A 14831-nucleotide genomic window follows, 5' to 3' on the forward strand; every position below is an offset into this window, starting at 1 on the left:
AAGATGTTCAGGAATTGTTATCAAGGCATCTCAGATGCACACCTGGACAGTGTAGGGATTGGACCTGTAAGTTGATCCTTTGTAGCCACCCAGGTGGCACTAGTAAAGAACCCGCCTGCCAGTGCAGGAGACAGAAGAGATGTGGGTTCCATCCCTGGGTTGGGAAGAAATGGCAACCCACTCCAGTATTCTTGCCTGGAAAATCCTGTGGACAGAGGTGCCTGGCGGGCTACAGTCCATAGAGTCTCAAAGAGTCAGACACGACTGAAGCAAGTTAGGACCTTAATAGGAATGACATGAATAGGACCCAACTAGTTGTATGGGAATTAGGCAGCACCCAAGTTTTAAGTAAGTTACTTTAAACTCATTTGTGCTTAACCTGTCTTTGAAATAAAAAGAAAAACAAAAAGCCCCCAAAACTAATGTTTGTTTAGTTCCTACTTATGTGTCCGGCATTATAACTTACACTCAGTGTATGCATAATTCACATTTGGTGTGTTTTATGTCACTTAATTTTCATAAAGACCTAACAAGGAGGGTATTGTATCAGTATTTTTCAAATAAACAGGTTCAGAGAAGTTAAATAGCCTTTTCAGAACCATACTGCTCAGAAGTTGGGCAGTGCGGTTCAAGCAAAACATATCTGACTACAAAATACCCATTTTTTGGTTTGTTTGTTTGTTTTCAGAAATGGTTCCATTTGTATGTAAGTTAAATGGTTAAAACTAAAAGAGACCGTGGATTCAAAGGGCCTCTTGGGATGCGGGTGGGTGGAACTTTTGCGTGGGAACCAAAGCTGGAACCTATTCAAAGTGTTCTAATTGAGGAGTACAATAAATAATGATGATGCCTATGAGGCCGAGGCTTCCCGCTTAATTATCTGTAAGTGGAGCTCTCCAGAGCGCACTCAGTATGTTTCACCAAGCATGCATGTGTTCCTACTTTGCATTACATCTGGGCGTTCCATCACCTCCCACACACATATTACATACCCCTTTACAGTTTTCTCTGGAGCTTGTTAAAAATGAAGATTCTAAAGTGCCATCCATAGGAATTCTTAACCAGTTGATCTGGGTTGGTACATTCAAACAAGCACCCTAGGCGTTTCTAACTTATTGGGTTTCCATGTCTATCCTTTTAGACTCTGGCAGCCCTTCGGGTTTGGGTAGACATGATTTTGCTCAGCCTTCTTCTGTTTGAAGTTCCAATACTTGAAAGTAGGAAGATAAAAGAATACCCTCAATGCCTGGGGAAAATGTAGCCAAGTCTCCTTCATAATCCATAATATTACTACTTTCATTCATTATTAAATTGCCTTTATAGTTGTAAACATTTTTAATGAAGTACAATTACTTTTATTAATTTCATGTTACCTCTTTTATCCTAGATACTTTGATCATAAGGCTGAAACATATACAAACTATGATTTAATACATGCCAAGATCTATATCTTCTGCCTTTAAAAAGCAGAAGAACCAAAGGAGGAGAAGAAATAAAAGTAGAATTAAATAAAAGTAGAACTCGGTCACTTATTCCAAAGACTGTAGGTAGATTTTGTAGCACTTCATTCCTGCTTTCCTATGTGCCTTTCTTTTGTTTTATGTTCCTCTTTGGTATCATCCCAGGATACTGAGTAGCCACCCAGGTGGCGCTAGTGGTAAAGAACCCGCCTGCCAATGCAGGAGATGTAAGAGATGTGGGTTCAATCCCTGGGTCGGGAAGATCCCCTGGAGGAGGAAATGGCAACCCACTCCTGTATTCTTGCCTGGGAAATCCCATAGACAGAGGAGCCTGGAGGGCTACAGTCCAAAGAGTCACAAAGAATTGGACAAGCTGAAACAACTTAGCACCCGGATGCTGATAACATCTGCCAGGCCACCCCTGCCTTGAATCATGCCCCACCTAGCCAAAGAAAGCTTCTTCCCTTCTATCTTTATAGAAATTCCACCTTATTCTCCACACTTTGCTTGATTGACTAGTCATAAGGTGATTTTCCCCACCTCCACCCTGTTTAAACATGCAACTCCCCATGATTCACCCTCTCCTTAATTGCTTCTAATGTATTTGCTCCATTGTGCCTATGTGTTGTTGCCCTTTGCATGACTATTCCCCTCAATGTTGTCAGATGTATGTTAGGGTGGAAAAGGCATGTGTTGAGATTCAGTTCTAGATTTATCCCTGACAATGCTGTTTATAAGCTTTAAAAAGCGAAATACTTAAAAAAAAAAAAAAAAAAAACCACCTCATCTAAGTGCTCTTTTTGTGAAGATCAAATGAAAGTATCCATCCTTCTAAAGCAAAGTTTCTGATGTGTAGTAGGTACACTATTAATGTTAGTCACCACCATCTTCTCCTTCTCTCTTGTACGTAACAGTTATTTACTGAGTACCTACTATGTTTCAAGGGGCTTCCCAAGTGGCACAGTGGTAAAGAATCAGCTTGCCAATGCGGGAGACGCAAGAAACACAGGTTCGATTCCTGGGTCTGGAAGATCCTTTAGAAAAGGAAATGGGCAACCCACTCCAGTGTTCTTGCCTGGAGAATTCCATTGACAATCCGTGGGGTCACAAAGAACTGGACACGACTGAGTGACTAAGCACAAAGATACTACATGTCAAATCCTTTTCTTGCCACTGGAGTGAATAAGACAGAAAAAGTTCCTGCCCTGGTGGAACTTACATGCTATGGGATAGATGGAAAAGGAAACAGTAAACAAGTAATATAACCTAAAGTAAATAACTTCTTATTGAAGAAAAGCAAACAATTTTGATTGTTTGAACATTGATTAAATGTACACCCACCTCTTCATATTTACTCTGTATAATCTTTGCTGTTGTTCAGTCACTAAGTCATGTCCAACTCTGCGATACCATGGACTGCAGCACGCCAGGCTTCCCTGTTGTTCACTATCTCCCCAAGTTTGCTCAAACTCATGTCCCTGAGTCAGCGACATGCTATCTAACCATCTCATCCTCTGTCATCCCCTTCACCTCCTGCCTTCAGTGTTTCCCAGCATCAGGGTCTTTTACAGTGAGGTGGCTCTTCACATCAGGTGGCCAAAGTTTTGGAGCTTCAGCTTCAGCATCATCCTTTCAATGAATATTCAGGGTTGGTTTCCTTTAAGATTGACTGGTTGGATCTCCTTGCAGTCCAAGGGACTCTCAAGAGTCTTCTCCAACACCACAGTTCAAAAGCATCAATTCTTTGGTGCTCAGCCATCTTTATGGCCCAAGAGATTATTATTATCTTAGAATAAGAATTATACTTATTGTTTTATTTGAGCTACTTCAGGATATTCAGGCTCCAAAGTAGGGTCTTCATGTGCCTGAATATCTAATAGTATGAATCTTTCATTGATCCCATTCCTATTGCAGGGTAAAGCAGAAATGTGCTGAAAAATAAAAACAAAAACCCAGCCATACTTGATTGAAGAATAATTACTGGAAAGTGAAGGGGGAAATTGGTTGGTACCAGTTAGGTTCTTAGCAGAAAGAGAAGTCAAAGAATGCCATTCTGTAAGGTAGGAAGACTGAGTCCATTGTAGAGTAGACAGAACAAGTGACTGGAAGATTTCACGTTGTGTGATGACATGAGAGCATCTTTTCTTAGGGAGGAAACAGAGGTTTTTCCCGCAGCAGTCACCTTAGTGCAGGGCTCCTGGTGGAGACTCAGAGTGGAGCACAGGTGGGTAGGGAGAGCAGTCTGGGCATGTGACTTTTGGAGAAGCTGAAGGAATTCTACTACAGTCTCTAGGCTGGGGTCATTGCACAGTGCTTGGAATGTAGTAGGTGTTAAATAAAGTTTTGAGAATCAGATAGGCTTTGAGACATCAGACAGCCCAGCATAGGTGATTGCCTTCCCCAAGATCTGAGAAGTGACGTAATTCCTCTTTAGCTGTGGGAAAAACCTAAGCAGAAAGGTGAGTATGTTGCCAAGATATTACTTTGTTTTTTCCTTTAAAAAAAGAAAACTATTCCTGAAGTGTCACATCCATCTATGTTAAAATCAAATGGCAGTAAGACATTTGAAAACAAAATATGTTGTGTAACTGGGTTACTATTATTATTATACTGGCTACTGCTGAACCCTCAAAAGTTTGTGCTGTAAACACATATGTGATTAGTATTGCTTTTGAGTATATAGGACAGTGTCTCAGCTGGGCACATTCATGCATCCATGGTTGGCTGGGGTTGGGTGGGCAGCTCTGCTGATCTTGGATGAACTCTGTCGCACTTAGGGGGCTGCCCAGCTAGAGGCTGGGCCTCCTGCACTTTGCCTCCCATCCCAGATACTAGGCTAGGCTGCACCAATTTTCTCAGCTGTAACAGGATTATAAGGGAGTGAGAAGAAGTGTGCAAGGTCTCTTGAGGCCTAGGCTAGAACTGGCACCTTTTGTTAAGCCAAAACAGTTCAGATTTAAGGGGTGGGGAAACAGACAATGTCTCTTGCTGGGAGATGCTGCCATGTCCCATTGCTAAGTATGGATAAAGCAAGGGGTGAAGACATGCAGTACAGATATTTTTACAATCGTGATCCTCATGCCTGACCCTGAGTTGTATGTCATTCATGAACTTGGTCAACAATAAGTCTACTCTTTTGGAAGGAAGGAAGGAAGGAAAGTTTTTGGTCTTCACAGCGTTGCTGAAATTCAGCCTCTTTACTGGTGCTGAATAGAAATGCAGAGACAGAGTTTGGGGTGAAGCAGAAAAGAGTAGCTTTTATTGCTTTGCCAGGAAAAAAGGGCCATAAAGGGCTAATGCCCTCAAAACTATATGACCCACCCTGAAGAGGGTAATGAGGAGTTTCATAGTGTGAGGAGCAGGGCATTGATCAGCTAATAGACAGTTCTTGGATTGGCTGGCATCAAGGTGAAGCTTCAGGCACCATCAGTCTTCAGTCTTCTTCAAGCACCAACCAGTCTAGGGTCTTTGTCCTTGTGGCCAGGAGTTTTCATCACTCCAGATGAAAGGGGGAGGGGGTCTGCTTCTTGTAAAAACAACTTAGGAATGTGTGTCAGGCCTTTATCTATGTCTTTCAGGGAAGTGAGAGTTCAGTATTCTTCTGTGTGGCAGAATTATAGCTTAAGTTGTTACCAGTTCCCCAGCCCAACAGCTATTCTTTCTTCTTCTGCTGCTGCTGCTGCTGCATCACTTCAGTCGTGTCCAACTCTGTGTGACCCCAGAGATGGCAGCCCACCAGGCTCCCCCGTCCCTGGGATTCTCCAGGCAAGAACACTGGAGGGGGTTGCCATTGCCTTCTCCAATGCATGAAAGTGAAAGTGAAGTCACTCAGTCGTGTCCAACCCTCAGCAACCCAATGGACTGCAGCCTACCAGGCTCCTCCATCCATGGGATTTTCCAGGCAAGAGTACTGGAGTGGGGTGCCATTGCCTTCTCCTCTTTCTTTCTACATCTTCACATTTTCCAATGATTAACTCTTGAGTCAGTATTTTACTTCAGAAGACAAGGACGCGGGGGCTTATGGTTTCAAAAGCTTTGGAGCAGTTAATGTATGTGATGTGCAAATGAACACCTTTTAAATTTTTAATGGTTTATAACATTATCTAAGTTATAGAGAATTCAGATACCTGTGAAGATACCCAATGAGCTACAAGAAAACTTTGAAAGGCAATTCAGTGAGCTCAGAAATAAAATTAATTAACAGAAAGAATACCAAAGAGAAATTGGTATTTTCTGAATACCAACTGAAATTCAAAAATAGAACCAAGTAGAAACTCTGGAGCTGAAGAACTTTAAATGAAATAAAGACTGAATTAGAAAGCACTGGAAATACTGGAGACCACATGGAAGAGAGAATTAGTGAGCTCGAAGACAAATCTAGAAATGATATAGATAGAAGAGAGGAAATTAAGGTCTACAAAGAAGAAAATCCTATAGAACTATCTGACTCCATTAGGAAATGTATCATTAGGGTAATGGGTATCCCAGAAAGGAGAAGGGAGAGTGAGGAGAGTGTATTGAAAGAAATAACAGTTGAGGACTACCCAAACCTGGGGAAAAAACTGGACATACAAGTCTATGAAGTTAAGCAACTGATGTGTCTTTTTTGTGCCAGTTCCATACTGTTTTATGACTGTAGCTTTGTAGTATAGTCTGAAGTCAGGGAGCATGATTCTTCTAGCTCTGTTCCTCTTTCTCAAGATTGTTTTGGCTATTTGGGAACCTTGCAAGTATTATGCTAAATGAAGTAAGTCAGATGGAAAAAGACACATATCAGATGATTTCATTCATATGTGGAATACAAAAATAAATTAAAAATAAATGAACAAACCAAACCAAACAAAAACAAACACACAGATACAGTGAACAGATTAGTGGTTACCAGAGAGGAAGGGTGGCAGGGGGAGGGCATTTTGGGAATGAGCACACTGGAGTGTATACAGGAGGAGAAATATAATATTTATATATACAAAAATTTATATAATGTTCAGTTCAGCTGTTCAGTCGTGTCCAACTCTTTGAGACCCCATGGACTGCAGCACACCAGGCCTCCCTGTCCATCACCAACTCCCAGAGTCCACCAAAAACCATGTCCATCGAGTTGGTGATGCCATCCAACCATCTCATCCTCTGTCGTCCCCCTTTCCTCCAGCCTTCAATCTTTCCCAGCATCAGGGTGTTTTCCAGTGAGTCAGTTCTTCGCATCAGGTGGCCTAAGTATTGGAGTTTCAGCTTAGCATCATCTTCCAAAGAATATTCAGGACTGATTTCCTTTAGAATTGACTGGTTGGATTTCCTTGCAGTCCAGGGGACTCTCAAGAGTCTTCTCCAACACCACAGTTCAAAAGCATCAATTCTTCAGCACTCAGCTTTCTTTATAGTCCAACTCTCACATCCATACATGACTACTGGAAAAACCATAGCTTTGACTAGATGGACCTTTGTTGGCAAAGTAATGTCTCTGCTTTTTAATATGCTGTCTAGGTTGGTCATAGCATTTCTTCCAAAGAGCAAGTGTCTTTTAATTTCACAGCTGCAGTCACCATCTGCAGTGATTTTGGAGGCCAAGAAAATAAAATCTCTCACTATTTCCATCGTTTCCCCATCTATTTGCCATGAAGTGATGGGACCAGATGCCATGATCTTAATTTTCTGAATGTTGAGCTTTAAGCCAACTTTTTCACTCTCCTCTTTCACTTTCATCAAGAGGCTCTGTAGTTCCTCTTCGCTTTCTGCCATAAGGGTATGTCATCTGCATATCTGAGGTTGTTGATATTTCTCCCGGAAATCTTGATTCCAGCTTGTGCTTCATCCAGTGAATTTGAAGTGTCAAATATTTCTTCTTTGGGTAAAACTCCGCCCCCCCCCCCGCTCTTGAGTAACTGTTCAGTAGTTTAGTAATTGGGCCTTCCCTCATAGCTCAGTTGGTAAAGAATCCGCCTGCAATGTTTAGTAATTAGATGCCTTTCTTTTGCTTTCCAGTAGGTGGCGACATAGCGCAAGTTGGTTTTGTTGTGGTTTTTTTCCTTTTCTATTTTTTGCGACGGGGAGTGGTCGGGGTTCTTTTCCCAGAGCTGCCTCTGGTTATTTTTGAGAGCTGTCACTTCCCACCCTCTTCTGTCTCTGTCAGGGATGTTGCCCTGGACCCTCATTGTCACCGGTGCTGTTGGTGGGGCACCTCTGAGATAGCAGGTTCCTCGGCTGTGTGCAGTTCCCTGGGTATGGGGAGGGAGAGAGTGAAACGGAACCGGGGTCGCAGGTGTCTCTGCCTTGACTGGGGTTGTAGGTGCTGCTGCTGGAGGCAGTGGGGGAGGGGAGGCTGAGTCGTGGTGCCCTGTAGCTTGAGGAACAGGGTTGCAGGGCTTGCTGCCGCTGCCTTCCAGCTCCCTGTTGGCTGGGGGTGCTGTGACCAGGCCACCAGACTCCTGTGTGCCACCTACCCAGCTATTAAGGCTTCTCCCGGGCTCTGGGCCCAGCTATTGTGGCCAGGGGTTCAGGACTACAGGTACTGCCTTCATTGTTCCTCTGGTTCTTCCTCCTCCATATGGTCCAATCCACCCACCTTTAGATAACAGATGTGTGGAATTCTCCAGCATCCTGCTGTGTGGGGCAGAGTCACCTTTGTTGAGTTACGGATGCTTTACTGGTTTTACTGGTTGTAGATTGAGGGGGAGAGATAAACGGAGTGTCTCACACCCCTGTGATGTTGATGTCACTCTTCCAAACGGGGCACATTTTAAATACACTTGGTAGGATAATAAGGATAAACTCTTCTGGGTTGTCCTAAGCAAGAGATCTAAATAGAATTAGAGGAGAATGGTCATTGTTTATAATTCAAGTGGCTATTTTAAAAAAACCTTCTGAAAGTCCATTTTTAAAAAGATTTTATTTATTTTTGTCTGCACTGGATCTTCGTTGCTTTGTGCAGGCTTTCTCTAGTTGCAGCGAGCTGGGACTACTTACTCTTGGTTGCGGTGCAAGGGCTTCTCATTGCAATGGCTTCTCTTGTTGCGGAGTATGGGCTTTAGGGTGCACAGGCTTAGTTGCTCCACGGCATGTGGAATCTTGCTGGACCTGATCTGTGTTCCCTGCATCGGCAGGCGGATTCTTATCCACTCTGCCACCAGGGAAGACCTCAGGTGGTTATTTTCTAAGTCCTGGAAGATGCTTTATTAACTGTAAGGGTTCTCTTTTGTCTCTTAATTAAATTTAGTAAGAAGCTTACTATGAAATGTAATTTGCCAGCTGGCTTTCATCCCAGATGTTTCACTCTATCCTTATCTAACATAGAGTGCCTTCTGAAGTTGCTAGTGAAAGATTAGAGCAAGAATATAATTTTACATATTCAAAGAACACTTGTTTCTCTTATAATGCTATATTTCAGGACTTTGTCCCTTCCCTGGGCCTTTTCTTTAACGTTAAACTCAAAATTATAAAATTAGACTCCTTGACTAAAGTTTTTTGTAAGACAGTTTATCTTCTTTGTTCTAGAACTCTAGATGGCCTACTTTTTTTTTTTTTTTTTGGTCTTCTATAAACAGTCTTGCTCTTGAATGAAATACTGTTCCTTTCATGTTAGTATTAGTCACTTACCTATACATATTAAAGAATGCCTGCCCTCTTGTGTCCATCGAGGCTGCTACAATAAGGAGTGAATTAGCAAGAATATTAGGCCAGAAATACAGCTTTCCATCATGTGGAGATTTTCTATCAGAGAGCTTGCTCAAGGCTGCCAATATGGTTGTTCAGATGAAACACTGCAAAATGACTCCAGCTCAAGTGGTGAATGAATAGTCATTAAAATTTGCTTGTATATAGTCATTAGTATGACTATATAATCATACTATGACTATATAGTCATTAATACTTTGCTTGTCAATCATGCATCCTTAGGTCTGGTTCCTGATTTAATGTATTTTCATCAAATCATAAAATCAAAATTTTTCAATGGAGAGCCCAGGGATGGAGGTTCACCGGCATCTGCTGCCGAGGTGAACCAAAGCTGGAGGAGGGCAATGACAACTGACACCCTAGAGCTTGTTATAAACAGTGAAGCAAGCCAGAGAAACACTATTATTGCATATTAACACAAAAACAGTACTGATGAGCCTATTTGCAGGGCAGGAATAGAGTCGCAGACAGGGAACAGACTTGTGGACCCAGCAGGGGAAGGAGACGGTGGGATGAACTGAGAGAGTAGCTCTGAAATATATACGCATTATATGTAAAATAGATAGCTGGTGGGAATTTGCAGTGTGATGCAGGGAGCTCAACCTGGTGCTCTGTAACAACCTAGAGGGGTGGGATGGGGTGGAAGGTAGGAGGGAAGTTCAATAAGGAGGGGATGTGTGTATACCGATGGCTTATTCATGCTGATGTATGGCAGAAACCAACAACACTGTAAAGCAATTATCCTCCACTTATAAATTTTTAAAAACCCCCAAAAGAAATAATAACTAATACTCTGCAAAATGCATTGTATATGCGAAGTTCTACATTAACAATGATGGTTTGGTATTTTGCATGTATGTACGCTGATTCATATATTCATGTTTCCTGTAGGGTTTTTGGAGTCTCTGGACGACTTTTACCTTCTTAGCAGTGGTTTGGTATTGCTGCAGACCACAAACAGCGTATATAATAAAACCCTACTGCAGCACGTGGTACCCCAGTCTCTCCTGGCCTGGCAAAGAGTCCGGGTGGCCAGTATGATGGCTAATAATGGCAAGCAGTGGGCAGAGGTCTTTTCAAAATACAACTCTGGTAAGTGGCCCTGCAGAATAACGTTTACGCATGTATGATTTTTTTAGATTTTGAGTTAACCAGCCAAGCAGTACCCATGCCCTGTCTTCATGTCTTCTCTGCTTCAGGCACATATAACAATCAGTACATGGTCCTAGACCTGAAGAAGGTAAATTTGAACCATAGCCTTGACGAAGGCACTCTGTACATTGTGGAGCAAATTCCTACATACGTAGAATATTCTGAACAAACTGCTGTTCTACGGAGAGGTACTTTCTTCATGCTACAAGTCTGATGAGTGTGTGTGTGTCTGTGCACACATATATGATGGATAATGTGTGGTGTGTGAATGTACTATGGGGCTGTGTATGGTGGGTATGCAGGGGTGGGAATGCTGTTGCTTTTCACACAGGGAAAGAATGACAAGGTTCAGCACATGTAAAACCTACACCTCAAACTCTTACATGACAATGTACTCTTTTTTATACTATTTATTTTAAAAAAAAAGTGTTTTGTACTATTTATTTATGACCTCTGTTGCATGCACTGGTTAAGTCACAGTGATGATTTTTCCTAGTACAGAGTAGCGGCTCATTCAATACTTATTTTGGCCGCACCATGCGGCATAAGTGATCTCAGTTCCCCGACCAGGGATGAATCGAACCTGCACCCCTCGGTGCGTGGAGTCTTAACCACTGAACCACCAGGAAAGTCCCATGACAGTGTACTCTTACATGTGTGTGCATGTGTGCAAAGCCACTTCACTTTAGTCATGTCCAGTTCTGTGTGACCCTAGGGGCTGTAGCCTGCTAGGCTCCTCTGTCCATAGGATTCTCCAACTAAGTATACTGGAGTGTGTTGTCATGCCCTCTTCTAGGGGATCTTCCTGACCCAGGGGTTGAACCAGAGACTCTTAAGTCTCCTGCATTGGCAGGTGGGTGGGCTCTTTACCACTAGCACGACCTGGGAAGCCTACCTTTGCAATTTCACTGGGTTTTATGAAAATGAATTGAGATAATTTCTATCGATTCTTAAGCATATTACCGGTTCATAGCAAGTCCTAGCATCTTGCATTGAACATACTGCTCAGCACACACAGGAAGTCCTCACTGGATATTTGTTGAATAAATGAAAGAGAAGATGATGTCTGGGTGGAAGTTTACAGGCTAGAAAGTTCAGTTCAGTCGCTCAGTCATGTCCAACTTTTTGCAACCCAACTTTTTGGACTGCAGCACGCCAGGCTTCTCTGTCCGTCATCAACTCTCGGAGCTTACCCAAACTCATGTCCATCGAGTTGGTGATGCCATCCAACCATCTCATCCTCTGTCATCCCCTTCTCCTCCGGCCTTCAATCTTTCCCAGCATCAGGGTCTTTTCCAGTGAGTTATTTCTTCTCATCAGGTGACCAAAGTATTGGAGCTTCAGCATCAGTCCTTCCAATGAATATTTAGGACTGATTTCCTTTAGGATTGACTGATTTGATTTCCTTGCAGTCCAAGGGACTCTCAAGAGTCTTCTCCAACACCACAGTTCAAAAGCATCAATTCTTCAGTGCTCAGCTTTCTTATGGTCCAATTCTCACATCCATACATGACTACTGGAAAAACAATAGCTTTGACTAGATGGACCTTTGCTGCAAAGTAATGTCTCTGCTTTTTAATATGCTGTCTAGGTTGGTCATAGCATTTCTTCCAAGGAGCAAGCATCTTTTAATTTCAAAGCTGTAGTCACCATCTGCAGTGATTTTGGAGCCCCAAAATAAAGTCTCTCTCTGTTTCCATTGTTTCCCCATCTATTTGCCATTGAAGTGATGGGGCCAGATGCCATGATGTTAGTTTTCTGAATGTTGAGTTCTAAGCCAACTTTTTCACTCTCCTCTTACTTGCATCAAGAGGATCTTTAGTTCTTCACTTTCTGCCAAAAGGGTCGTATCATCTGCATATCTGAGGTCACTGATATTTCTCTCTGAAATCTTGATTCCAGTTTGTGCTTCATCCAGCCTGACATTTCACATGATGTACTCTGCACATAATTTAAATAAGCAGGGTGACATATACAGCCTTGATGTACTCCTTTCCTGATTTGGAACCAGTCTGTTGTTCCATGTCCAGTTCTAACTGTTGCTTCTTGACCTGCATACAGATTTCTCAGGAGGCAGGTAAGGAAGTCTGGTATTCCCATCTCTTCAAGAATTTTCCACAGTTTGTTGTGATCCACATAGTCAAAGGCCTTGTAGTCAATAAAGCTGAAGTAGATGTTTTTCTGGAATTCTCTTGCTTTTTTGATGATCCAACAAATGTTGGCAATTTGATCTCTGGTTCCTCTGCCTTTTCTAAAACCACCTTGAACATCTGCAAGTTCTGAGTTCACGTACTGTTGAAACCTGGTTGGAGAATTTTGAGTATTACTTGTTAGTGTGTGAGATGAGTGCAATTATGTGATAGTTGGAACATTGTTTGGCATTGCCCTTCTTTGGGATTGGAATGAAAACTGACCTTTTTCAGTCCTGTAGCCACTGATGAGTTTTCCAAATTTGCTGACATATTGAGTGCAGCACTTTCACAGCATCATCTTTCAGGATTTGAAATAGCTCAAGTGGAATTCCATCACCGCCACTAGCTTTGTTCATAGTGATGCTTCCTGAGGCCCACTTGACTTCCCAATCCAGGATGTCTGGCTCTAGGTAAGTGTGATCTGGGTCATGAAGATCTTTTTTGTATAGTTCCTCTGTGTATTCTTGCCACTTCTTCTTAATATCTTCTGCTTCTGGTAGGTCCATACCATTTTTGTCCTTTATTGAGCCCATCTTTGCATGAAATGTTCCCTTGATGTCTCTAATTTTCTTAAAGAGATCTCTAGTCTTTCCCATTCTATTGTTTTCCTCTATTTCTTTGCATTGATCACTTAGGAAGGCTTTCTTATCTCTCCTTGCTATTCTTTGGAACTCTGCATTCAAGTAGGTATATTTTTCTTTTCTCTTTGTCTTTGGCTTCTCTTTTCTCAGGTATTTGTAAGGCCTCCTCAGAAACTATTTTGCCTTTTTCCATTTCTTTTTCTTGGGGATGGTCTTGATCACTGCCTCCTCTACAATGTCACAAACCTCTGACCATAGTTCTTCAGGCACTCTATCAGATCTAATCCCCTGAATCTGTTTGTCACTTCCACTGTATAATCATAAGGGATTTGATTTCGGTCATACCCAAATGGTCTAGTGGTATTCCCTACTTTCTTCAATTTTAGTCTGAATTTGCAATAAGGAGTTCATGATCTGAGCCACACTCAGCTCCCAGTCTTGTTTTTGTTGACTGTATAGAGCTTTTCCATCTTTGGCTGCAAAGAAGATAATCAATCTGATTTTGGTATTGACCATCTTGTGATGTCCATGTGTAGAGTCTTCTCTTGTGTTGTTGGAAGAGGGTGTTTGCTATTAACAGTGCATTCTCTTGGCAAAACTCAGCCTTTGTGCTGCTTCTTTTTTTTTTTTAATTTTATTTTTAAACTTTACGTAATTGTATTAGTTTTGCCAAACATCAAAATGAATCCGCCACAGGTATACATGTGTTCCCCATCCTGAACCCTCCTCCCTCCTCCCTCCCCATACCATCCCTCTGGGTCGTCCCAGTGCACTAGCCCCAAGCATCCAGTATCGTGCATTGAACCTGGATTGGCATCTCATTTCATACATGATATTTTACATGTTTCAATGCCATTCTCCCAAATCTTCCCACCCTCTCCCTCTCCCACAGAGTCCATAAGACTGTTCTATACATCAGTGTCTCTTTTGCTGTCTCATACACAAGGTTATTGTTACCATCTTTCTAAATTCCATATATAGGCGTTAGTATACTGTATTGGTGTTTTTCTTTCTGGCTTACTTCACTCTGTATAATAGGCTCCAGTTTCATCCACCTCATTAGAACTGATTCAAATGTATTCTTTTTAATGGCTGAGTAATACTCCATTGTGTATATGTACCACAGCTTTCTTATCCATTCATCTGCTGATGGACATCTAGGTTGCTTCCATGTCCTGGCTATTATACAGTGCCGCAATGAACATTGGGGTACACGTGTCTCTTTCCCTTCTGGTTTCCTCAGTGTGTATGCCCAGCAGTGGGATTGCTGGATCATAAGGCAGTTCTATTTCCAGTTTTTTAGGGAATCTCCACACTGTTCTCCTTAGTGGCTGTACTAGTTTGCATTCCCACCAACAGTGTAAGAGGGTTCCCTTTTCTCCACACCCTCTCCAGCATTTATTGCTTGTAGACTTTTGGATCGCAGCCATTCTGACTGGTGTGAAATGGCACCTCATAGTGGTTTTGATTTGCATTTCTCTGATAATGAGTGATGTTGAGCATCTTTTCATGTGTTTGTTAGCCATCTGTATGTCTTCTTTGGAGACATGTGCTGCTTCATTTTTACTCCAAGGCCAAATTTGCCTGTTACTCCAGGTATCTCTTGACTTCCTACTTTTGCATTCCAGTCCCCTATGATGAAAAGGACATCTTTTTTGTGTGTTAGTTCTAGAAGGTCTTGTAGGTCTTTGTAGAACCATTCAGCTTCAGCTTCTTCAGCATTACTGGTTGGGGCATAGACTTGGATTACTGTGATTTTGAATGGTTTGCCTTGG

At 42.1% G+C, this 14831-nt stretch overlaps 1 protein-coding gene across 4 annotated transcripts in view; it reads left to right on the forward strand.

Annotated features, from left to right (window-relative positions):
* Positions 1–14831, forward strand: part of PLBD1 (phospholipase B domain containing 1) — an 89193-nt gene that overhangs the window by 65983 nt on the left and 8379 nt on the right. For 2 of the 4 annotated variants that reach the window (XM_070790045.1, XM_070790046.1), the window contains exons 7-8: positions 10023–10223; positions 10331–10471. The exons of the other annotated variants lie outside the window; for them this stretch is intronic. In XM_070790045.1, coding sequence (XP_070646146.1) covers positions 10023–10223; positions 10331–10471 — 342 coding nt within the window. The remainder of the gene's footprint in view (positions 1–10022; positions 10224–10330; positions 10472–14831) is intronic. 4 annotated transcript variants of the gene reach the window in all.

This window comes from Bos indicus, chromosome 5 (genome assembly GCF_029378745.1).
Source record: "Bos indicus isolate NIAB-ARS_2022 breed Sahiwal x Tharparkar chromosome 5, NIAB-ARS_B.indTharparkar_mat_pri_1.0, whole genome shotgun sequence".
Lineage (NCBI taxonomy): Eukaryota > Metazoa > Chordata > Mammalia > Artiodactyla > Bovidae > Bos > Bos indicus.